This window comes from Acinonyx jubatus, chromosome A3 (genome assembly GCF_027475565.1).
Source record: "Acinonyx jubatus isolate Ajub_Pintada_27869175 chromosome A3, VMU_Ajub_asm_v1.0, whole genome shotgun sequence".
NCBI classification, from domain to species: Eukaryota; Metazoa; Chordata; class Mammalia; order Carnivora; family Felidae; genus Acinonyx; species Acinonyx jubatus.
Genome location: NC_069388.1, coordinates 24,764,054 through 24,789,653, shown reverse-complemented (window position 1 = coordinate 24,789,653; position 25,600 = coordinate 24,764,054). Strand labels below are relative to the sequence as shown.

The 25,600-nt window shown below is 46.2% G+C and overlaps 1 protein-coding gene and 1 non-coding gene across 7 annotated transcripts; one reads left to right on the top strand and one right to left on the bottom strand.

The window, feature by feature from the left end:
• Positions 1-977: 977 nt before the first annotated feature.
• PXMP4 (peroxisomal membrane protein 4) lies at positions 978-23,935 on the bottom strand. 6 transcript variants are annotated; one of them, XM_027069875.2, is made up of 5 exons: positions 23,739-23,921; positions 17,605-17,667; positions 14,607-14,805; positions 10,589-10,668; positions 978-3,006 (listed from the first exon to the last, which is right to left on the bottom strand). In XM_027069875.2, the coding sequence occupies exons 1-5, from the start codon at positions 23,849-23,851 to the stop codon at positions 2,925-2,927; spliced, it is 537 nt and encodes a 178-aa protein (XP_026925676.1). In that variant the 5' UTR covers positions 23,852-23,921; the 3' UTR covers positions 978-2,924. The 6 variants fall into 6 exon arrangements, with proteins under 6 accessions (XP_026925676.1, XP_026925678.1, XP_026925679.1 ...); XM_027069877.2 differs by lacking the exon at positions 14,607-14,805 and having other exon boundaries at positions 23,739-23,935; XM_027069878.2 differs by lacking the exons at positions 978-3,006; positions 14,607-14,805 and adding an exon at positions 4,670-5,836 and having other exon boundaries at positions 23,739-23,930.
• On the top strand, positions 14,251-14,353 carry LOC113602613 (U6 spliceosomal RNA). The gene has a single exon (XR_003424097.1). It is a non-coding gene; the product is annotated as a U6 spliceosomal RNA (small nuclear RNA).
• Positions 23,936-25,600: the final 1,665 nt, after the last annotated feature.

The window sequence follows — 25,600 nt, the reverse complement described above, 5'->3', positions numbered from 1 at the left end:
ATTCAAGTACCCAACCTCCCAGGTAGAATCAGGTGCCCTTCTTCCCACAATCCCTCCTGTCCTGCTGCAGCAGAAAGGAGGGAAGACCAGAATTCCCAGTGTGAATTCAAGGAAGAGATAAGGTCCTTCTGTATCTATTAATACCCACTTGAAAGCAGCAAAGGCCTGAAAGATGGGCCCCTTGGCCTCAAGCCTGGGAGATACTGATAAGGCTGTTCTCAACATCAACAGTTCTCTTCTGGCTGGTAGGCTTCCAAAAAATCCACAATTACTGGGCAGCCACTTCCAGTGATGATATCCTTTCAACCAATAATCCCCTAAGTGAAGCTTATTTATCCACATGGTGCAGGAAGAAGGAGGCTCAGGGAGGGCCACTCGCAGCTCAAGGTCAGGGAGCAGAAATGAGATGAGAACTTAGCCTGTTCCACGGCAAAACCCTAGGGCCTGCACTTTATACCTCAAGACCTCCTATAAATACCCCACGAGCCAGGCTCAGGTCTGTCAAGATTATAATGTGCGGTGTCCAAAAGGTATTATGATGGATAGCGGCCTAACTTAGTAGGCACTCACCCCCATCATCACATCTCTACCAACATCTAACTCTAAAAGAGTCCAAAGGTGTGGAAGCTCCTGGGCCCATGATCCTCAGTGTGGAGACATCTTTCCTTTGAGTTTTTCCAAGAGGCAGGATTGTGCAGAAGTGATAGCATGAACTTCTAAATCAAGTGGATATAAATGGGAACATTGGTCTGTGTGACCCAGGACAAGTCAATTCACTTCCACAGATATTTATTGAGCAATTGTATCAGACATTCAATCTACAAGATATTTATTGAGCAGTTCTGTCAGACATTACGCTTAGGTGCTGGGGAGACAGCTGGAAGCAAAACTGACCCATCTCTCATACCTGGAGCTCACAGTCCAGTGGGAGAGTCAGAATTATTTACGTGAACGTGTACAATATGCTCATTAAGAAGTTTGACAAACACCACAAATAATTCAAGGCTATTTATTCCACATACACCACCTCACCTAAACATACATTCTTAGGTTTAAAAAAAAAAGTCTCCAAACATGAACATGAACATCATTATAAGGAGTGCCTAATTGGGAGAAATGATTCTGTGGTGACTAAATTTTATTAAGGGGCACAGAGACATCCATTGTTGAGTTCTGGCAGAGGGAGGTGGGGAATTTTATGTCTGCAACATCACATTTGTCTCAAATGATCCCTCACTGCTACACTGAATTCTCTGACTGACGGTTTGCTGTCCCTGGAGATGTTCTGTCACCATGCCAGTTCTGGTTGTGTCTGAACATGGGCCTCTTACCCATCTGAGAGGCCATCAAACACAGGAGCAAGCTGCAGGAGTCAGACCCCAACTACGTGGCTTAGCTAGACGACCTTGAGTAGATGATTTATGCTCTTAAAGAGCTCACCCCATCTGTACAAAAAGGGGCAAAGGCTCCTTCATAGGATGGGTGTCCAGGTTAAATAAGCAAACAAGCAGATTTGCAAACTGGCCCCCAGGTATGGTTTAATTTGCCCACAGGTTTTTTTTTTTTTTTTTCCTGAATTGTGAATTAGTTTAAAATTTTCTTAAACTGGAAAATGCTATATAAAAATTCAAATATCTGGCTTTCCTTTAAAACCGTAATATCTGGCAACACTAGCCATGCCATCACAGTGCTGAGCAATTGCTGTTGCCCCATTTCACCAGAGCCTTGACCCTCTAGGCCACCATAGTCCCTGTATGGCTTGCCTCACCTAGTGACCTTACTTGCCCTGCCATCTGAGTTTGCAATCCCTGATGCCCGTGCCTGGCAGAGAGTAAGCGCCCAATAAATGTTAACTAGCATTAGTGATATTCTTACTGTCTGAGGAACTAACCAACACCTGCACAGCCCCTCTGTTTTGCAGAGAAGACATGGGTGTGGAAGAGCAGAAAAAGTGGGCATTCATGGTGAAACAGGAGACACGGGGCTTGCCCAGCCAACAGTTGCCCAGCTGGATGGCCTTGGCCAAGTTCTTGGGCCATCCATCGGTCCATAGTTCAGTAGGGTGTGGGTCAGAGTGTTCAAGGTACAACAGTGCAAGTGGACAGGTCCCAGGTTGATAAGCCATCCTCCCTTCCCCCAAACCCTACTACCCACTGAACTCAGGCTCTGGGGACCTTTCTTCCCTTCAAAGCTCACCCAGTGTCACTTCCATTCTCTACATCATCTCCAACCTCTGAGAAGGGATGATGCTTTTCCAAGGAGAGGGGGGAAACCAGACACAGTAGCTGTGCTTGCCCGGACCAGAGCTGCAGTGTCAGTAAGGGACCCTTAGAGGGGAGGGGCTCTGTTTTTTTCATGTGTAAAATGAGGATGACAAAAATAGTGTTTACCTGATAGGGCTGTTGGGGCATTAAAGTGCTTAGGACAGTACCTGGCACAGAGAGAGGGCCCAGTAAATGTCAGCTGTTATTAGGAATGAAAGATGAATCACTGAGGCAGCTTGCCTACATCTCCTCTCAAGGAGGCAAGGAAAATCGTTCTAGGGAGGCTGCAGACTAGGAGAGTTTTCATCAGGCAATCCCTGCACTGCCCTCCAAACTCTGGTTGGCACAGATAGGCACAAAGACAAGGAGAAAAATATGTTCAGAGGGCAATAAGGTGTGTAGATGAGGCGATCTCATAATTCCATGGATTCTAAGACTCCCCCCCATATTTTAATACCTCTGAAACTGAGGTGCATCCTACGATCAATGGCCTGTCCTAAATTTTTCGTTGGTAGCTCCTTTCTTTCTCAGGGGCTCAAAATAATGTTGTAGCTCATCTTTGATGGTGTCTTAGAAGTAGTGAGATCTAGTGTACAAAACGCGTTGGGCATCGTGCCTGCCATGTCACAAGCCCTCAGATTATTCTCATGATGTTCAGCATCACCAGCACATTTGAGGTTGGCCATGGTGGAGCAAGCGGCTTTTCTTTCTTTCTCTCGTTTTCTTGCTGACACCTGCTGACCTGCATTTGGTCGGGGCGGGGGGGGGGGGGGGGGGCGTTGACAGGCACATGGCAAGTGCGGTTAGGGAGGGGAGTACGGAGGGCTCAGGATAGGAAGAGAAAAGCTTTTTCTAATATATTAAGATATTCAGAAAGGAGGAGCCAGGGATTTTTGTTGTTGTTAAAAAAAAAAAAAAAAAATCCCTGCTGGAAGCCAGAGTTATATATATGCCAAACAGGCCAGGAAACCCAGCAGGCCTCCTAGAGCTGGCAATGAACCGAATCAGGGGCATTGTGTCCAGGCCACTGGCTGGCTGAGGGGGCATTGTTAGGGCCTGGCCCTGTCTGGGAAGAGGGGGCTGAAAGGGGCAGGGGGAGTGTGTTCCCATGACTCCCTGGGGAGTAACAACAATTGGGGCCAGCTGGGAAGCCCGCATGCCAGGGGCCCCAGGGCTGTAGGGGGCTGAGGAGGCAAGGGTGGGGGGGCAAGGTCAGGGCTTTCCTTTCTCAGGTGGGGGGGCAAGGCTTAAGGAAGAGGAACATGGGGGTCATTCACTATACCCCTCTTGCTCCCCCTGCCCCCAGCCCTGGGCCACAAAGTCTCTCTAAATTACATCCCACATCTGTCCACTCCTCTCCACCTCATAGCCCCACCCTGGTCCAGGCTGCCATGGTCTCTCACCCAGACCATGACGTAACTTCCTTACTGGATCCTTACTGCCAACCTGCCCCCCTACACTCTTCTCCACTTGTAGCTAGAAGAATCTTTCCAAAATGTAAATCGCATCATATCACTCCCTTGCTAAAATTTGCCAGAGGCTGCCCGTAACACTTAGAAGAAAACCCAAACCACTTATTCTGCCCACAAAGCCTGCCTGATGGGCCCAGCCAGCTTCTCAGCCTCCATCTCCAACACTCACTCCAGCACTCCAGCGCACCCCCACCCTGCACTCTGTCCCAGCCACACGGGCCTCCTGCCAGGCCCTGGAATGCTTTCAGCTGGTTCCCTCCTCTGCACACTTTGCAGATCCTGTGCTGGGAACACCCTTCCTCTGTATCTCTGCTCTCTCCTCACCGTGGATCTCAGAGAGGCCTTCCCTGGAAAACAGACCCTCTTGTTCTCCCTTTCCACGTCATTCTATTACACTGCCCTGTGCTATTGACTTCAGAGCACCCACTGCTCTCCAAAATTATCTTATTTGTGTATTCATGTGCCATCCTTCCCTCCCTTGACTCTAAGCCCCCGGTGAGCAGGAGCTGGCTTCTTCCATTGCCGAGTCCTAGCGTCCAATGTCACCAGGTACTTGGTACTGGCAGAGACTCAGACAACATCACTCAGTATTTTTATTATTCCCGTGTTCAGGGCTAGGTTAAGGACAGCTGCCATGTGGTCAGGCTGAGGTCACTCTCAAACATAAGTTCTGAATCTGTGACCCATGAACCCAAGTTCCAGGAACTTGGACAGGAAAAAAAAATATTACATTTATTAATTCACCAGCCTCTGACTACAATATAACATCTCCTTCAACTCCATGCAGGCAACAGACCAGAGGCAAATTAGCAGCACCAGGACTTTACCAGCAACAGAAACCACAACTACATCAGTGTCCTGTCACAGCTGCTGCCGGATCTGGAGATACTGTTTATGCCTAATGCACCTGTGAAATCATGACACTTTTAGATCTGCTACTATTTATTTAGTGTGCTAAAAAAAGAACATATAATACTAAATCACAAATTTAAAACATATTTTGATAATTAACTCTATAGTCAATATAATTCTTGTCTTTTGTAATCCTATGCATTTTATTTTTATTATTTTTTAAGATTTTATTTAAAAAGATTAAAAAAATTTAATGTTTATTTTTGAGAGAGAGACAGAGAGAGACAGAGAGAGACAGAGAGAGAGAGAGAGAGCATGAGTAGTAGAGGGGTAGAGAGAGAGGAAGACACAAAATCTGAAGCAGGCTCCAGGCTCTGAACTGTCAGCACAGAGCCCGATGTGGAACTCAAACCCACAGACTGCGAGATCATGACCTGAGCTGAAGTCAGACGTTTAACCGACTGAGCCACCCAGGTGCCCCTAAAAATAATTTTTTTAATGTTTAGTTTTGAGAGAGAGAGAGAGAGAGCGAGCAGGGCAGGGGCAGAGAGAGAGGGGAAGAGAGGATCTGAGGCAGGTTCCATGCTGACAGCACTTAGTCGGATGCGGGGCTCGAACTCACAAACCGTGAGATCATGACCTGAGCCAAAGTCGGACACTCAACCGACTGAGCCACCCAGGTGCCCCAAGATTTTATTTTTAAGTAATCTGTACACCCAATGTGGGGTTCAAACTCACAACCCCAAGATCAAGAGTCACATGTTTCATTGACTAAGCAAGCAAGGCACCCCAATAATCCTATGTATTTTATTTATTTTTAAAGCTTTATTTATTTATTTATTTATTTATTTATTTATTTATTCATTCATTCATTCATTCATAGACAGAAAGCGTGAGCAGGGGAGGGGCAGAGAGAGAGGAGAGAGCAAGAATCCCAAGCAGGCTCTGTGCTGCCAGTGCAGAGCCCGACACGGGGCTCGAACCCAGGAACCATGAGATGATGACCCGAGCCGAAGTCACACACTCAACCGATTGAGCCACCCAGGCGTCCCTCCTATGTATTTTATTTAATGGGTTCAAATACAGCATTCTGAGAAGAGTCCATAGGCTTCACCAGATGCCAAAGGGGTTCATGACACACATTAAAAAGACCCCCTAAAAAGGAAAGTCATAAGAGCTGATGTGGTCTGGCCCTGATCCTTCCCTCAGCTGACATCCAGCCCATGAGGACAGTCTGACGGAGGAAGCCTGGAAAAGCAATGGGAACAAGGTTTTGGATGGAGACCCTATGACCTACATTTCCATTTTGCCTGTTTTCCTGTCTTGTTTGTGAAATCGTGACACCTGCAAAGCTCTGGGCACGGAGACCTGGTGCAGAAAGCAGGGAACACTCCATGAGGAAGCGTCTCTAAAAACAATGCCAGAAGGGAGCCCAGCTTTCCCTCTGTCGTCCACCTGGACCCCTGCGGCCTGTAGCTCATGAGCGAGTCCTGCAGGAGACTCTCTGATTAAAATGAAACTCCTCTTACCCAAATGCTCTTCAGGGCTGAAGGAAGACACACTCTTTCCCTATCCATCTGGAACATGACAAGGGGAGGGGAAAAGAAATAATGTTTCTTTTTATAAATACCCTCTAATTCGTTAAAGAAAGCAGCCCAGCTGAAGTCACAGATTGTGGCGACATGGGGTTCGCTCTGGGGGGGTGGAATGCGTGCAGCACGATGTTCTGGTTTAGGAGAGCGTCAGGTTCAAAGCTTGATTCTTGTAAACCCGAGCAAACGATGGAGAAAGAAACACCATCTCTACAATTCTTTCTGGGGCCTGCGACGTTGAAGGGAGCAGGGAGCGTCACAAGAGGCAGTTTCTTGGCATCTTGGTCTATGAATCATTGCTCTCACATGGGCCTCACGGACCCATCTCTAATTTGAAAGTGGAGCAGCAGAAGGCCCCAAATTAACCTCAGTTTTGTCCTTTCCCTTTCACTGGGAGCTCCATCGGCCTGAACGTGGGGTGTCACCGATGGTAATATCTGGATACCTAGGGAGGTTCACCTTTACACTGATCACAGTAACAGCCTGCCTGAGGGGGTGATGGGGTAGAGTTGGGGTGGGAAGCAGCTCAGAGAAAGGGCTCACTTTCATATTAGATTATTGATCAAAGGGAAACAGAACACGCAGAGGACAAGGAAGAAATGCCAAAGACTTGTTGAGATGACAGCGTGATATAAAGTTTCTCATAAGACAGGAGTGCCTGGATGGCTCAGTCGACGGAGCATGTGACTCTCGATCTTCGGGTTGTGAGTTCGAGCCCCATGTTGGGTGTGGAGATTACTTAAAAATAAAATCTTTTTTGGGGCGCCTGGGTGGCGCAGTCGGTTAAGCCTCCGACTTCAGCCAGGTCACGATCTCACGGTCCGTGAGTTCAAGCCCCGCGTCAGGCTCTGGGCTGATGGCTCAGAGCCTGGAGCCTGTTTCCGATTCTGTGTCTCCCTCTCTCTCTGCCCCTCCCCCGTTCATGCTCTGTCTCTCTCTGTCCCAAAAATAAATAAACGTTGAAAAAAAAAATAAAATCTTTTTTAAACATTTCTCACAAGACAAAGATAGGTGGCTGTGTACAGAATATCTCAGAAAGGCTGTACTAGTAAGTGCTAACAGTGAATGCCCCTGGCAAGAGAGAGGGTTTGAGGGTGGAGCTTGGGGGTATGAAGGAACTTGATTTTTCCTTGTGATCTACCTTTTGTACTGTGTGAGTTTTGCTGAAAAATTATTTTGTATAGTCTTACGTGTCAGAAGACTTCATAGGAATGTGGCAGGTCCTTAATAAACACATTAAACCATTGTACTATTTCAGGAAGTAGCATTTATAGAGTGCCTACTGTGTGCCAAGGGCCCTTTGGCAATGCTCATTTTACGGATCTTAGGAAATGGAAGCTCGGCTAGGAGAGAGCCAAGTGGGGACTCCTCCCAGGTCTGCTGGAAGCCAGAGCTCTGCTCCTCAGCAAGGACCACACAGCCTTCCTCCCTGGAGTGAGCAGTTGGAGGCACCAGATGCTCTGGCAGGATCCAGAGAGATGCCATCTGTGAGGGAAACCTATTCTTAGAGAGCAGAGACAGTCGCTGGTGTAGCCGGCCAGGCCCCCACAGCAGTGGGGGGATGCTAGGCAGGCACACAGCCAAGGCTCTACCTTTAACTGGGGGGGGGGGTAGGACAGGCTAAAAGCTGGGGGTACTCAGTTCTTAGGACCACACTTCCTCCTACGTTGGGATGCTATATTAGAAATAACAGCAAACATTTATTGAGTGCTTACTTTATATTCGTCATGTTGTTTAATCCCCCAGGCCATCCTGTGAGGTGAGTGCTATCAGAATGCATATTTTACAGATGAAGAAAGAGATACAGAATGGTTAAGCCATTTGCCTAAGGAAACAGGGCTGAGCCCAGGCGCTTTTGCTGTCCCCAATCAGCATGTTATACGGACTCTCAACCTGCTGCACTGGAGGCCAATTTTAGTTTGGGTTTCCTCAATAGCAGACCCCAAGACAAGGATTTCAGTGCAAGTGGTTTATTTGGGAAATGGTCCCAGGAAGTACTCGTAGGGGCATGAGGAAGGGAGACAGAGAAGGGAGTGTTATCAAGCAAGTGACCATTGTGGGCAGCCAAGTTCAGTCCCGCTGGGGAACTCTGGGAGCCAGTGTGGAGCATGTGCCTCGGAGTTACCCCACCTGGTGATAATGGGGGGGGGGGGGGCGGCATTCATCAGTCATTGGTTGAGGGCTGCTACTGGGATGTGGTAATCCTCCAGACCTGCTGTGGGGCGACGGAGCAGACGCCAGTAACAAGAGAGGGCCTTCAGGCAGAGACACAGGGGTGGCAGGTGGAAAAGTTGGCTGGTGTGCGGTGAAGTGGTAAGTTGGAGGAGATATGGGTGCAGCACCCCCAGCATCTGCTTGCTGATGACCACCCCCCTCCCCCGCGTAACCTTGGGATCTCATTCAGCCTCCACAGAGTGAATTCAGAGACCTTCTAGATCACCTTCTCCAAACGTGTAGTACAACACCATGGCTGAGAACACTGCTATTGGCATCAGATGTGATGCCACCATGATTACCTAACAGCTCTGTGACTCAGTTTCCTCACTTGTAACAAGGGATAATAGCTGGCTGCATATCATTCCCTACTGCCTCGTTACTCAAGGCATGGCTTAGACCAGCAGCACCACCAGCGGCACCTGGAAGCCTGTGAGAAGTGCAGAATGTCTGGCCCTACCGCAAACTCACTGAGTCAGAATCTACATTTTAATAAGATCACCAGTGACTCATGTGCACATTTCTACTAGTAATTTCTAAAATATAAAAAGAGACTGAAGTATTCTTACTAGACCAAGGGTCTCAAATTGGTGGGCCATGGACCAAATCTTCCTGGAGACCTGTTTGATTTACCCAGCACACTGATTTTTAAAATCAGACTGGCCTGTGAGTCTCCAGTTGACCGTGTCCCCACCACTCCCTAGTGCACATTTTCATTTATGCCCCTTGCCAGGTCCCTGTGGGCACCTGAGTTTGCACCCCCAGCCTGGAACCGATCCTATAACCAGCTAACGTTTGCATAGCTTAGGTTTCTAAATTTAACATAAGGCACTGAAAAAAACCCATGGGCTTTGAACTCAGACAGGTCTGGGTTCAAACCCTGATTTGGCCATCATACTAGTTGTATTACCTTCAGCAAGTTACTCTTCCCCTTTCTGATCCTGTGTCTACATCTGTGAAATGAGGATCAGAATACATACTTGCAAGGTCACTGCATGGATTAAAAATAATATGTGCAAAGCACCGGGAGGAAGTAGGAGCTCACTAAATGGAAGTAATTAGTAGTAATAGCAGCTGTTGTAGTTATACAAGTCCAATGAGGACACCTGCTGTGTTTTATGATTATCCTCATTTTACAGGAAACTGAGGCTCAGAGAGGTTAAGTACCTTCCTCAAGGTTACATAGTGGTGGAGTGGGGACTCAAACCCATATCCCCAGCTCTGTATCCATACTGTCCACTAGAATTTTCTGTAAGGACAGAAGTGTTCCACATCTGTGTAGCCACTAGCCACATGTGGCTGACTGAGCACTTGAAAAATGACTGGCCCAAATTGAGACATGCTATAAGCATACAACACATACGTGACTCTGATGACATAGTACTAGAAAAAAGAATGTAAAATAGCTTGTTACTTTTTATATTACTTACATGTTAAAATGATAAAATTTTAGAAATATTGGGTTAAATATATAATTAAGATTAATCTCACCTGTTTCTTTCTACTTTTTTTAATGTGGCTACTAAGAAAAGCTTTAATTACATGTATGGATCCCATTGTGCTTCCACTGGACAGTGGAATTCTAGAGCTTCTCCATTAGAACACCTGAGCAAGGAATATAATATTTTCTAAAAACGTATTTGCAACCCACTGCCCACCAGCAAGGAGCACTCCGTTACTTAAGAATGATTGAAGACCGTACACACCAGTAAGAGACTTCAGGGCCCTCCTCTGATGCCCAGAGGGGTGTCTTTCCCTGGTCTCACAGAAGTCAGCAGCAGAGCTGGAATCATGTCCAAGGCTCCACAGCCCGAATCGCCACTTGGTCCACCATTTGGGAGTACCTAACGGGACTTGGAAATCAGTGCTTTTGCTTCAGCAAATGGAACCCTGGGACAATAGAATCTGGAGTCTGAGAACCATGATCTTGAGAAGAAGGATCCACTGGGAGGATTCACCGATGGAGCCAATCTCGGGTGCAGATGCCCCCATAAGCACCTTGGGAACACGTTACTTTGAGGGAAGGCTTTTGTTGTAGAGGAGGAAGTCTGAGATATCGTGCCATACATCGCTGTCCTGATACAGGTAGGTCATGGAGGACTGCAGTGAGGGTTGTAGAGTGCACTGGTGGTACTCAAAGAGCCACAGCACCAGCCCCCACACTATCCCAGTGAGCAAAGGGAAAGGGTCCCACCTGGGTTCGGGAATGTAGCCCTTCTCCACGCCCAGGCGGCACAGGGCAAACAGGAGTCGTGACAGCAGGTACATGTTGATCTGCAGGAAGGGAATGACAGGGGATTACAGGAGGGCCCAGCCACTGGGAACCTTCTCCCCCTGACCCATGCACTGGGGCACCTACTGTGCAGTGGACTAGTGTTTTTCTTTTTTTTTTAAGTTTCTTTATTTAGAGGTGCCTGGGTGGTTCAGTCTGTTGGGCATCTGACTCTTGGTTTCGGCTTAGGTCATGATCTCACGGGTTCATGGGATTGAGCCCCATGTCAAGCTCTGTGCTGACAACACTGAGCCTGCTTGGGATTCTCTCTCTCTCTCCCTCTCTCTTACTGTCTCTCCCCCACTTGTGCTTATGCTCTCTCTCTCAAAATAAATAAACATTTAGAAAAGTAAATAAATAAAGAATAAAGTTTTAAAATTTATTTTAGTAATCTTTACACCCAATGTAGGGCTTGAACCTATGACCCCAACCGAGTTCAAGAGTCTCATGCTCTTCTGACTAAGCCATCCAGCAGCCCCTGGAACAGTGTGCTGGTATGCAAGGTGATTTGAAATAGTATGTAGCGGGTATTTTAACATTGCTATTCATTTCTTAATTTATCATTCTTGTTAATTAAAAATTTTAGAAAATAGGGCACCTGGGTGGCTCAGTTGGTTGAGCGCCCGACCTTGGCTCAGGTCATGATCTTGCGGTCCGAGTTCGAGTCCCATGTCAGGCTCTGTGCTGACCGCTCAGAGCCTGGAGCCTGCTTCAGATTCTGTGTCTCCCTCTCTCTCTGCCCCTCCCCTGCTCGTGCTCTCTCTCTCTCAAAAATAATCATTTAAAAAAATTTAGAAAATGAATACATTTACATGTTTCAAAACTAAAAGGTAACTTGACACCAAAAAATACAATGCACACACACACACACAATTAATAGGTTGGATCTTATCGAAATTTAAAATTGATTGTGAAAGCCCCTATGAAGAGCCTGAAAAGAAAAGCCACAGGTGAGAGAAAATATTCACAAACACATATCTGACAAACTGGTATCTGGAATATATTAAAAAAAAAAACCTCTTAAAACTCAACGGTAAAGAAAAGAAACAATCCAATTAGAAAATAAGCAAAAGATGCGAACAGATGCTTCACTGAACTGGTTATACAGATGGAAAATAAGGACATGGAAAGATGTTCAATGTCATTAGCCATTAGGAAAATGCAAATTAAAACCGCAATGAGAAGCCCTGACAACTATCAGAATGGCTAAAATTAAAAATGTGATCAACCAATGCTGGCTCGGATGTGGAGAAAATGGATTATTTGTATATTCCTGATGGGAATGTAAAATAGTACAGTCCTCTAGAAAACAGTTTGGCAATTTCTTAAAAAATTAAACATGCAGGGGCACCTGGATGTCTCAGTTGGTTACGCGACCAACTCTTGATTTTGGCTCAGGTCATGATCTCACAGTTCGTGGGTTTGAGCCCCACCATCAGCATAAGAGCCTGCTTAGGATTCTCCCTCCCTCTCTGCCCTCCCCTAATCGCATGTCTCCATGTGCGTGAGCTCTCTCAAAAAAATAAATAAACTTAAAAAAAAAAGTCAATCCTCAAAGGTTACATACAGCAATGACTCTACTTCTAGAACATTTTTGAAATGACAAAATTTCAGAAATGGAGGTCAGAGGGGTCAGGGGAAAGGAGGGATAAGAAGATGGTGTGACTAGGATTCCTAGGCCTTAGAAGTTCATAAACCAGTGCCATTTCTTTTATTTATTTTTTTTAAGTTTATTTCTTTTGAGAGAGAGTATGCACCCACACAGCAGGCGAGAAATAGAGACAGAGGGAGAGAGAGAATCCCAAGCAGGCTCCATGTTGTCAGTACAGAGATCTACGCAGGGCTCAAGCTCACAAAATCTGAGATCATGACCTGAGCTAAAATCAAGAGCTGGACACTTAACCGACTGAGCCACCCAGGCGTCCCAGACCAGTGACATTTCTAACAACAACAAAAACTGGGGAAATTTTCTCAAAATACAAAATGCTCATATCCACAGACTCCACAATCCCATGTTGAGGAAATTTCAGATGGATTGACAGACAAACGCCCAAAGACGCAGACTGCAATGTGTGTGTACTGGCAAAAGGCTAGAGACCCCCTTGTCCATCCAAAGGAGACTGGGAAAATCAAGCCTGGTCTATCCACCCAATGGAGAACTTTGCTGATGGTAAAAAGAATGAGGGATTGACAAGAAAGGTTTCCAAAATACATCATTCTGTGAAGAAAAAGTGTGGTGTGATCTCATTGGAGGAAAACTCCTGATATGTTCAGACACAAGCACAGACAATTTCTGAAGAGCACACAAGACACAGTTGAAGTGTTCATGGACAGTGGCTGGACAATGAGCAGGGGGTGGGAACTTTCTTTTAAATCCTTTTTTTTTTTTTTAAGTTTATTTATTTTGAAAGAGAGAGAGCATATGCACACGCACAAATGGGGGAGGGGAAGAAAAGAGGGAGGGAGACAGAATCCCAAGCAGGCTCTGCCCTGTCAGATGTGGGCTCGATCTCATGTCTCACCAACAGTGAGATTATGACCTGAAACGAAATCAAGCGTCAGACGCTTAACTGACTGAGCCACCCAGGTGCCCCTTTCAATTTATTTTCTAGTTTTATTGTGACCATACCCCAAGCACCTAGGAGTATGCCAGGCACACAGGGGTGCTTAGTCTGCATTTTTTAAAATGTGAAAATAAAACGTTTTATAATTTGAAAGTATTTAATAAATTTGAGGGAGGCAAAAAGAGGGTCTGCCAACTTTTCATGATGACCAAAAAGGACTTAAAACAATAACTAGCATTTTATTTCACAAAAAAAAGAAGAAAAAAAAAGGATTTTAACCTAGAAAAAGGACAAGTTAAAGAATAGATCATTCTTCGAGTGTAATAAGTTATGTTTTATGGGGCACCTGGGTGGATCAGTCAGTTAAGTGTCCGACTTCAGCTCAGGACATGATCTCACGGTTTCTGAGTTTGAGCCCCGTGGCAGGCTCTGTGCTGACAGCTCAGAGCCTGGAGCCGGCTTCAGATCCTGTGTCTGCTTCTCTCTCTGCCTCTCTCCCACTTATGCTCTGTCTCTCTGTCTCTCTCAACAATAAATGTAAAAAAAAAAAAAAAAAAATTTTTTTTAAATAAGTTATGTTTTATGAATATCTTACTCCAGGCCAATTTAAATTTTTTTCTTTTACTGTTTATTTTTGAGAGAGACAGAGACAGTGTACAAGCAGGGGAGGGACAGAGAGAGAGGGAGACACAGAATCTGAAGCAGGCTCCAGGCTCTACACTGTCAGCACAGAGCCCAGCACGGGGCTCCAACTCACAAATGGTGAGATCATGACCTGAGCTGAAGTCAGATGATTAACCAACTGAGCCCCCCAGGTGTCTGGTAGCCTTTTTTTTTTTTTTTTTTAAGTAAGCTCTACACCCAATGTGGGGCTTGAACTCATGACCCATGATCAAGAGTCATATGCTCTACTGACTGAGCCAGCCAGGTGCCCCCAGAGTGGTGGTGTGTGTGTGTTTTTTTTTTCCTCATTTCACTGCACAGTGTTTTTTGGTTTTTTGTTTTTCAATCTTTGCTCCAGTGCTCGCTTCGGCAGCACATCTACTAAAATTGAACAATATAGAGATTAGCATGACCCCTGTACAAGGATGACACACAAATTTGTGAAGCGTTCCAGATTAAAAAAAAAAAAAAAAGATCTTTGTTCCAGAAAACAGCACACACACTGAGTTTTGGGAAAGATGGAATTTCAGCAAGCCGCTTGCTTGGTTTACAGATAAGGAAACTGAGGAGAAAGTGACCTTCCCAAGGTCACACAGGGACTGGTGAATCACAGACCCTCGGACCTCTACCTCTTTGACCTCTACCTGGACCACGTCCCTCCCACCCCCCACCCCACCCGCAGCCCAACCCCTATCCTGGGGCAGGGTCTTTACCTGACTGTTGATGTTATTGTTATCTCTAAACACCAGCAAGGCCCCGACGAAGGCAGCCAGGAACGAGTGCACCTGGTAGGTCTCGCCCTGCACGTGGGACTGCAGGGCACAGAGCCCCTTATAGGCGAACACAAAGCAGGCCAGGTTCCAGGAGTGGGTGTACGTGGCCTGCAGGATGGCCCGCAGCTTCTCCTGGAGGCTGCACAAACACAGGGAGCCCCCATGAGCACAGGCCCACTGTTCCACGTTCACTCACTGGGCGTGCAAATGTGAACCAGGCGAGGAGCTCACGGCCACTGCTCTTTCAGCCCCAGGCCTCTAGCTTCCATGTCGTGGGGGCTGCTGTCCCATTGGATTCAGGCCTTGACTCCATGCCACTTCCTCAGAGGGCCCTTGCCTGACCACCCAACTCAAAAGAATGCCCATCATATTCCTCTTTTCCTTCACAGCTCTTACACCAGCTGACACTTATATGCTTGTTTATTATTTCTCCCCACTCCCACCCCACTCCAGTGCAAGCTACTGAAGAATGGTGTCTACATCTGAACAGAGCCTGGCACATAGTAGGTACTCAATACGTGTTTTTTTGGAGTGAGCTGTGAAGACATGAATGAGAGAGTGAGGGAGAGCCTACTATGTACTGGAGCTGGGGATACGATTCTGAGGGAAAGTGCTTGCTGCCTTCATAAGATATATGATCTAAAGGGAGAACATAAATAATCACGAAGCAAGGGTCAAATTTCGACTTGACCAGAGATGATCCTGGGATCTGAAGGATTGATGAGGTGTCAATGAAGTCGAGAGGGGAGAGGATTTGCATCCAGGCAGAGGGATCAGCACATGCAAAGGTTTGGAGGAGGGACAGAGAGTAAGGAGTAAAGGGACAGAGAGAAGCCATCAAGGCCTGAGCAAAGAATATGGGGGGAAATGATGTGGGGAGAGGAAGGGCCATGCTCTTCTGTCTTTATCCTGAGAAAAGTACACATTTAAGTAGGGAAAGGATTCTATTTATCTTTTAAAATTAAGTCACTAAGGGGCAGTGAGGAGAACACAAGGACAAGGGCAGAGTGTACTCTGGGAGTCAATTCAAGGATGACACAACCAACATAGAGGCTAGATGAGGACCTTGAAGTGGGTCAACTGGAACCTATGGAAATCGGCCAGGTGAGTGGGGACAGCCAGGAGTCAGCTGGCTCTCGCCTCACAGGAACACAAGCCCCGTGTTGCCAGTTCTTAATCTTTTTTTTTTTTTTGAGTATACTCTATGCCCAACATGGGGCTGAAACTCATGACCTCGAGATCAAGAGTCACATGCTATAGTGACTGTGCCAGCCAGGCATTAATGCAAGAAAGCTGGATTTCCCAGTTATCAAGTGTTGGTGCTAATCTTGCCTTCAAAATGTTTCGAGAGTCTGACCACTTTCCTCTCACCTACACTGCCACCACCAATGTCTGGGCCACCAGCATTGTTCCTCTTGATCACTGACTGCTTTGTTCGCTCCTCTATCCCTAGCACCTAAAATGGTGTCTGGCATATAGTAGATGTTCAATAAATATTTACTGTTTGAAAGAATGAGTTCAATTTTAAGAAAACAGAGAAAAACCAAAACTAAAATCAGCGAATCAATAAATAAAGCAAAAATACAAGAGGTGTGAATTCGAGCCCCATGATGGGTATAGAGCTTACTTAAAAAAAGAAAGAAAAGAGCAACCCTAAAAAAATACAAAAAGGGAAAATCTTGCGAGCTGGATTTGGCCAATAGGCTGTCCATTTGTACTTCTTATAAGCTCTAGGTGAAGCTACATACATTAAAAACCAGGCCACAGGGGCGCCTGGGTGGCTCAGTCGGTTAAGTGGCCGACTTCGGCTCAGGTCATGATCTCACGGTCTGTGAGTTCGAGCCCCGCGTCGGGCTCTGTGCTGACAGCTCAGAGCCTGGAGCCTGTTTCAGATTCTGTGTCTCCCTCTCTCTGACCCTCCTCTGTTCATGCTCTGTCTCTCTCTGTCTCAAAAATAAATAAACGTTAAAAAAAAAAAAAGTTAAAAAAAAAAAAAACAAACAGGCCACAGATGCTTAGTTAGCTAAGTGTCTGACTCCTAGTTTCGGCTCAGGTCAAGATATCACGGTTTATGAGTTTGAGCCCCACATTGGGCTCTGCGCTGAGAGCATGGAGCCTGTTTAGGATTCTCTCTCTCCCTCCCTCTCTCTCTGCCTCTCCCCTGCTCATGCGCGCTCCCTCTCTCTCTCTCAAAATAAATAAATAAACTTTAAAAAGAAAAAAAGCAATGGTTCACCCAAGGAGGACCCATGGCCAAATAAATCTCAGCATTAAAAACGAGGCCACAGAGTAGTTTCTGAGAAGTGCAATGAGGGGAAAGTCACGGGGGTTGGAGGAAGACCAAGAAGTTTGAGTAAGGGAGGGAGGTCATGGACAGTTTTCCCAAGGAAGTAACCCTCATAAAATTGGTATTGGTTGCCAGGAAGGAAATGAAGGTAGGGCAGGAGGAAAGAGCATGCCCGGCAGGGGGTGTTGTATAAGTAAACATGTGGAGGTGGAACCACATGTGGCATGGCAGCGAGTCCTATGTGCCAAGGGCATTGCAGGCTGGATGTAGAGGAACAGTGTGGGGATGCAGCTGAGACCAGGCAGCAGGGGGCCTTTTTTTTAAAGTTATCTTAAAGTTTTTTTAAGTTATCAGTATACTTAATATACACTGGTATCTTCATTTCAGGTGTACAATGTAGTGATTCAACAATCCCATACATCATCCAGTGCTCCTCGTGGTTAGTTGCAGAGGGGCTTTTAAGGAAGGAAGTTGGGCTTCTCTGGAGGATCGTGGGAGCCGGGGGAGTTTTTGAGCAGCAATAATAGATCAGACTCGTACTTGAGATGGTGGTGATGGGGGATAGGCTAGACCTAGCTAGGAAGCTAGTGCAACCGTCCTGGTACTGAGGGCTGAACATACTCTCTCCCAGTTTGAGGAGGGGGTGGGTACCTGCCACTCCGGAAGAGAAAGGTCATGACCAGCGCGTGAGGGGCCCGGATTTTGACTCCGTAGCTGCAGAAATGAAAGGAAACAGTTACTATGGCGTCACTGCCTCACAGAGTCTCCCTGGGCAATCTGACTCCTCGCCCCCTCTCCAAGCCTAATCCTAACATCGTGCTGGAAGGGGAGATAATGCTGGCTTTCAGGTTAGATCTGGGTTCAAGTTAGATCTGGGTTCAAATCCCAGTCCTAACACCTTCTTGGTAGTGTGGCCTCAGGCTTGTTATTTAACTTCTCTGAGCCTCAGTTTGCCTAAGAGTAAAAGGGGATGTCAGCGTAGAGGGCTGGTTATAATTCCAATGAAAGGGGACCATGTGTGTCAAAGGCCTCCACCAGCCTCACCCACCTGGCTGTGTGGAGTTGCTCCCTCGGTTCCACACTGACTTACCATTGCAGCCAGACTCATTTTTTTTTAAAGCATAAATCATATCACATCCCAATTTAAAAGCCACCAATACCTTTCCCCTACTCACAGAATAAAATCTGGGCTCTTCCCACAGCCTTGAAAGTGCTGCAAGATGTGGCCCCTGCTTACTTCTCCTACCTCTTGCCCCCTATTTCTCCTGCTCCATCCAACCCCCCCTGGCCTTCCTGTAGGTCTTTGGACTGCCAGTTTCTCCCCTGCCTCTGAGCAGGCTGTTCCCTCTGCCCAGACTGTCCTTTACTCCTCACGTAGCCACTGCTTCCTCGGCTTTCCAGTCTCAGCTGGGGCCTCTGTGGAGGCTTCTTACACAACAGCCTAGGTTAGGGTAATATTTGCATTGCCACAGAGCCCCAAGCTTCTCTGTGGTACTCTACACTCCTGGGTTAATGATTCAATTTCTCATAACTACTTATTCTATTCTAATTATCTCTTTCTTCCACTAGACTGTGGGCTTCGTGAGGGACTGTGTTTGATTTGTCCTCCACAGAGTCCCCAGCACCTTGCATGGTACTTAACATATAGCATGTGCTTAGTACATGATGGCTGACTGATTCTGGAACAACCTTTAATTATCTGTGAGGGAAGGTAATTTCTAGAAGGTTCTATCTTCAGCTTGGTTTATCTTAAAGTTAGTAAGTTCCCTAAAATAGTTGCTGAGTAATATAATTCCTTCTACCTGTTCAAAATACACCTCTTTCCAACTATTATAGACAGGAGGACCTGAGCTTTGTAAAACTGGATTTAAAAAATAAAAAACACTGGAAAGAAATATGCCACAATGTTAGCAATGTCCCCAGAGATGGAGAAGTATGCGAATTTACTTTTATCTTTTAACTTTTCTATACTTCCAAAATGATCTACAATGATTAAGCATTGCTTTTAAAATTAAAGCAATTGGAATAAACATTTTTGTTTAAAGTAGGCTCCATGCCCAATGTGGGGCTTTTGAGCCCATGACCCTGAGATCAAGAGACACATGTGCTATGTACTGAGCCAGCCAGGCATGCCGAAATAAATTTTAAAAGTTACATAAAGGCCTCTTTTTAAGACTCAAACCTCTTCCCCTGACCCTCCTTGTACTTCCTCATTTGAGCACTGGGGATTGTGTGAACATGAATACTTTCATCCTCATTGTTTTTCATTTATTTTTTAAAGATTTTATTTTTAAACAATCACACCCAACATGGGGCTCAAACTCACAACCCCAAGATTGGAGTTGCATGTTTCACTCACTGAGCCAGCGAGGTGCCCCCTCTGTTTTAACTATATTCAAGTGGGTAGTAGAAAAGAAATACTGTAGTATTTGGTGCCAAAGCCCTGCCACGTTTTACTGTGTGAACTTGGATAAGTTACTTAACCTCTCTGAGCCTCTCTTCTCCCATCAGTAAAAAGTATTCTCCATTTCAGACTTGCTTCTGGCAGTTAAGGACGTAGCACATGTGAAAGTTCTAGTCTCTTCCTTCTTGTTCTTGACTGGACTCCCTCTTATTGCACCAAGTTCTCCAGCTGCCAGGCCCTGATCTTACCAAGCTACAAGGTCTAAAAATCCTTGGCACAATGACCATGACTACATATTGTCATATGAGTATCTGTGACTGTTCACCACAGGCTTGTTAGAAACAGCAAAAGACTGGAAGCAAACCCATGTCCATCCACAGGGAGCTTCTGGATAAATAAACAATGGTCCCACCACTGAGTGGAATACTACACAAATGTAAAAGACGGAGGCAGCTTTATGTGCACTGCAGGATATATTAGAGCAAGATGTGTAAAATATAAAGTTGCATCAAACGAGGTAATTCTTCCATAAATCTAAAATTATTTCAAAATAAAACTTGTCTTGGGGCACCTGGGTGGCTCAGTTGGTTGAGCATCTAACTTCAGATCAGGTCACGATCTCGTGATTCCTGAGTTCAAGCCCCACACTGGGCTAGCTGCTGTCAGCATAGACTCCACTTCAGATCTCCTGTTCCCCGCTCCCTTCCCCTCCCCTGCCTGCGCTCTCAAAAATAAATAAATATATTTTTTAAATAATAAAATAAAAAAGAAAACTTGTCTTAAATGTGTGTGGGGGAAATATATGTATTTGTTTGTACATGCAGAGAATACTTCTGGAGGGAGACATGAGACTGGATATAGGTGTCACCTCCAGGGAGGGAGACTGAGTGATAGAAGAATGGGGTGAGCAGGCCTTCATAGCATCTACCTTTTTTTTTAAGTAGGCTCCACGCCCAATGTGGGCCTTGAATTCACAACCCTGAGACCAAGAGTCTCATGCTCCACTGACTGAGCCTGCCAGGCATATCATCGAATTTTTTATGCCTTTTCTGAAAGTTATGTAATTAAAAAAAAATTTTATTTTTTAAGTTTTATTTATTTGTTTTTTTGAGAGAGAGACAGAGTGAGTGGGGGAGGGGCAGAGAGAGAGGGAGAGAGAGAGAATCCCAAGCAGGCTCTGCGCTGTCAGCATGGAGCCCGATGTGGGGTTCGAATTCACACACCGTGAGATCATGACCTGAGCCGAAACTAAGAGTTGGACTCTTAACCGACTGAGCCACCCAGGCGCCCCGAAAGTTACCTAATTTTTAAAAAAGATTTTACTATTAAGTGATCTCTACACCCAGTGCGGGGCTCAAACTTACAACCCCAAGATCAAGAGTCTTATGCTCTACCAACTGAACCAGACAGGCACCCCTAACGTTACCTAATTTTTAAAATATAGGGGTACCTGGGTGGCTCAGTCAGTTAAGTGTCCGACTTCAGCTCAGGTCATGATCTTGCAGCTTGTGAGTTCAAGCCCCGTGTCAGGCTCTGTGCTGACAGCTCAGAGCCTGAAGCCTGCTTCTGATTCTGTCCTCCTATCTCTCTGCTCCTCTCCTGTTCACTCTCTCTCTCTCAAAAAATTAATAAACATTAAAAATTAAAATATATATACATATATATAAATTAAATTTGTAAATGTTAACAAGTTGAAGCCAGTGTTATTGTTGCGATGGCCATGCTGAATTGCTTGTCTCCTGCCTAGCAGTGGGCAGGGCCCCCATCTTGGCCACAGCAAGCTCTCTGCCACACCTCATTCAAAGCCATGTCTCTTTCCCTTGAACAAAGAGGCCCTCAGCCTCCTCCAGCTCACCAGGGTGAAAAGGGCCCTTGCTTATACCCCAGACATAAGTGGAATAGTGCCCCCACCTCCGTATATCTGCCAGGCCTCATTCCCAAAGCCCTCAAACTCAGGTGGGAGCCAGTTACTATCATTCACAGGATTACTCTATGTCCTGAAAAAGGGGGGTGCCTGGGGTTTGAAAGGAATTACAGGACATAATGACAGGTTCAACATGATGTCCAGGAAGAGCCTGGTCTCAGCAAACTAACATTTAGGGAGGACATTTAGGGGACAGCCAGGACAATTTGACTATTAACTGGACAGTAGTCAACACTATAGATTATTATTAATTTATTAAGTATAATCATGATAATTAGCCATATAGGAAAATGCTCTTTTAGAGATGCACACTGACATATTGAGGAGTAGAAATCACAGCGAGTTCAATTTTACAAAGCTTATATGTCTTAGTCGTCCAAGACTGCCTCCCTGAATGGATAGCGTCCCTGCACAAACCGCATATTCTTTTCCCCCTCCAGGCCTTTGTTCAAACCATTCCCTCTGGTTGGGATGCCCTTCTCCTCCTGGAAAATTCTAACTCGGCCTTCAAAATATCACCATCATCTCCTGTGTAAAGCATTCCGGGCACTGCCATGGTACTTTAATGATGAATCTCATTAGGACCTTGAACTCTTGGTCCTTACAGATGGGCATGGTGCCTTAGCACTAAACAGTAATGGGATCACTGCCTTAGATCGCTCCGTTTGAGTGAGGCTGTTTCCATTTTACAGAGAAGGAAACTGAGGCCAGAAGAGATGAAGGCACCCAGCTTTGAAATAAAGGAACTAGGCCTGAGAAGGGCCTGATCTTAGCAAGTGCCTGCCCTGGCTGGGAAGGTTGAGACAACAGGAACAACTGGGTTGAAAGTAGATATACAAAGCTAGCATTGGGCAATGCCCATTGCTGCTTTGTCCTGAGAATAACTTGGCAAAGGGCCACTTATATTATCCCATCTTAGTCACACCTCAGCATGGCTGATAAAACCTTCAGGCCCAACAGGTACCAATTCCACCTGACTCTGGGTTTCCAGAGAAGCCAAGAGCCTGGCATTGGGATCAGGCATCTCTGTGTTTGAATCCTGGCTGTGACACTGGCCAAGTGATGTGACCATAAGTAATGAGTTTACCTTTCTGAGCTAGTCTTCTCATTTGGAAAATGGGGATAATTGCAATTCCTACCCTGTACACTCGTACATGCATTCAGAAAATGTTTGAGAGTATCCTATGTACCATGTACTAGGAATACACCAAGGAACAAAGTAGATAAATATTTCTGTCCCTATGAAGCCCACTTTCTAGTGAGAAAGACAGAATATAAAAACAGGATACATAGATGAACTTAGTGTCAGATGGTGACAAGTAGTATGGAGAAAACTTAAGTATGCGAGGAAGTGAGGAGTTCAGAAATGACCTTATTGAGAAGGTGACACTTAAGCAGAGACCTGAAAAGGTGACGGTGTGATCTAGGCAGACGTCCTTGTATATATATATATATATATACACACACACACACACACACACACACACACACCAGCCAACAGATATATATACCAGGCACTGTGCTGAGCATTTCACATACACTGATTCAATCCTCTGACAGTATAAGTATTATTATCGTCCCCATTTTATAGAAATTGAGGCTTAGAGAGGCTAAATGACTTGCTCCAGATCACACAGGTCGGTGGCACCAAGATTTGAACAAAGGCAGTCTCACCACCATGCCATGATGCCACTAGCATGCCAACTCCAGGAGAACAAATCTTTGGTTTTTTCTGTTGTGTCCCCAGTTCTGGCACAGTACACTCTCAATAAATGACAACAGTTATGCATGAGTTTTAAAGGAGGGGGAGCTCCCCTCCAGTTACCAGCCAGGTGAAATGAACCCAAGACCTCCTTTCCAGCAGATCTGATGGCCAGGGTGGAATCAATTTAATGTCGAGCAAATATCTGCAGCTTCTTTCACAGTTGTTCTCACTCCTCAGGCTTATGCCTTAGGAGTTCCCTGGGCAGGATGGGGACTTGGCGCTAGAGTCACACAGATAAGAAGTGAGAAGTGGGATATGAGCCCATGGGCTCCTTAATGGTGGGAGCATAGGCAGAAGGCACCGCTGGCCTGCTAGAGGCCAGTGGCCACTTCTCACTGTGCAGATGGGACCGCTGAAGCCAGGCAGACCCAAGGACACATAGCGGGGTATGGGGGGTGGTGTGGGGAGGGGTGGGCCAAACGAGGGGATACAAGGGCTGGCGTGGGAGGTGGTCAAGGCAAGTGGGCCAGGTTGCAAAGCATGTAGAGCCCCAAAACAGCTTAATGGGAGCCCCAGCTCAGAAGGCTCACGGAACCCCAAATCCAGCGCCCACCGTGCTGGACACCTCGGTAGACCGAGGCCTAGGGAGGCTGCTCAAGGGCACACGGCGTTGCGGTGGGCCCAGAATCCACTCCTCCGACCCCAGCCGGACCCACCCTTCAGCCCGGGCCCGGCCCGACCGCCCCACTCACACTGCCCCGTTCCGGAAGCCCTTAAGCATGGCCAACGCAGCGTGGTAGCGGCGCTTGCGCAACAGTGCGTTGACCGCAAGGAGCAGAGCCCGTAGCTGCGGCGGGACCGCCATAGGGACGAAGAGACAGCGCAAGCAGCAGGACCAGCTCTGGCAGGATCCGGCGGCGCACCTTGGAAGCTCGGGGCGGAGCAGCCGTGCCTTTGCACCCATAGGCTTTGTCTGCTGTCACTCTTAGGGGAAGAACCAATCAAATGGCCCACTCATCTCGCATGGGGAACGGGATGTTGGCCCTCCTCCCGAGTAGCGTCTGATTGGAAGAGTGGGAGAGCTTGTAACCAATCACAAATGGGCTCCGCCCGACCGTCCCTAAGGGGGCCAGAATCCTGAGCCCGTATTTGTCCCACCAGATAGACTGTAGACCGTGGTTGGGAGTAGGTGGGTCACCCGTGAGTTTTCAAGGAGGCTTCTTGAAAGAGGAGCTGCCCTCCCTAGTATTGGGATAGTGACCCTGGGAGGAGCCAGACCTCACCTTTACACATGACAGTTCTGATTGGATAACAGTGATCATAGCAAATTTGTCAGAGCATAAATCATATGGTATCTCAAAGGCTTCCGTTTATTCTTCAAATCCAAACTCCTTCCCACAACTCACAGGAGAAGACTGTATAATCTGGCCCCTGCTTCCTTCTCTAACCTCATATCCTGTCACTTGCCCCCTCACTCATCTCCAGCAAAACTGGTAAGAATGCCATTCCTTGAGCATGCCAAGAATGCTGCTGTCTCAGCGCCTTTGAACTTGCTATTTCCCTGACTGGTATGCATCACCCCCAGTTCTGCCCATGGCGGGCTCCTTCACAAACGTCAGGTTTCAGATCAAATGCCGCCTCTTCAGAGAGGGCTTCCTAGATGCCCTATCTAAAAGTAGCACTGCCCTCCCTTTTATTTTCTTCATATTAACTCTTCACTCTTTGAAATTATTTGTTTGCTACAAGTCCATCGTCCATTGTTCCTACCAGGTTGTAAATTCCATGACAGCAGAAACTTTGGCGGTCTTGTTTTCTGCTGTAACCCCAGCACTTAGCACATGGTGGGTGTCCAACATATGCTTGTTGAAGCAATACAGTTTGGGGTTGACATCTCCCAGAGCACTGGTGGGTAAAATTTATGTATGTTACTGTATGGAGTTGTCATTGGATAACAGCTACACATTGAGTGGTGGCTATGGCTTGTGAAGGTGACGTATGTGGTACTTGGGCCACGTGGTATTTATCTGGGATATTATTGCCTGAGTCAGTGTCAGAAAATGGTGTCAGAGGTTAGTAAAGGAGGAATTATACTTGGCCTATTTTATCACTGAAACTGGATTTTGTTTCTTTTCTCTCTTTCTTTCTTCCTCCCCTTTTCTTTCTTTCTTTCTTTCTTTCTTTCTTTCTTTCTTTCTTTCTCTCTCTCCCTTCCTTCCTTCCTTCCTTCCTTCCTTCCTTCCTTCCTTCCTTTCTTTCTTTCTTTCTTTCTTTCTTTCTTTCTTTCTTTCTTTCTTTCTTTCTTTCTTTCTTTCTTTCCAGTAATGGTGGACTGGTTTATTCAGTTAATCCTCTGAAAATAGTGGCAATGTTAGATAACGTTTATAGGTGGCTGTCTTGTTGTGTCTTCACATAGTCTTCCCTCTGTATGTACCTGTGTCCAAATTTCCTCTTTTTATAAGGACATGTTGGATTAGGACCTACCTATATGATGCATAACCTCATTTAATCTTAGTTACTTCTTTAAGGGCCCTATCTCTGAATATAGTCACATTCTGAGGTACTAGGGGGTTAGAATGTCAGCATATGAATTCTTGGGAGACCCAATTCAGCCCAT

What these genes read in the sequence shown, in the direction of transcription:
- PXMP4 (XM_027069874.2), bottom strand. Translation starts at nt 23,851, where the DNA reads ATGGCGGTCCCGCCGCAGCTACGGGCTCTGCTCCTTGCGGTCAACGCA. An exon ending in TTTCTCTTCCGGAGTGGCAG is followed by an intron (nt 14,806 to 17,604) that starts GTACCCACCCCC and finishes GTGTTTGTGCAG; the next exon opens with CCTCCAGGAGAAGCTGCGGG. An exon ending in ACAATAACATCAACAGTCAG is followed by an intron (nt 10,669 to 14,606) that starts GTAAAGACCCTG and finishes CCCTTCCTGCAG; the next exon opens with ATCAACATGTACCTGCTGTC.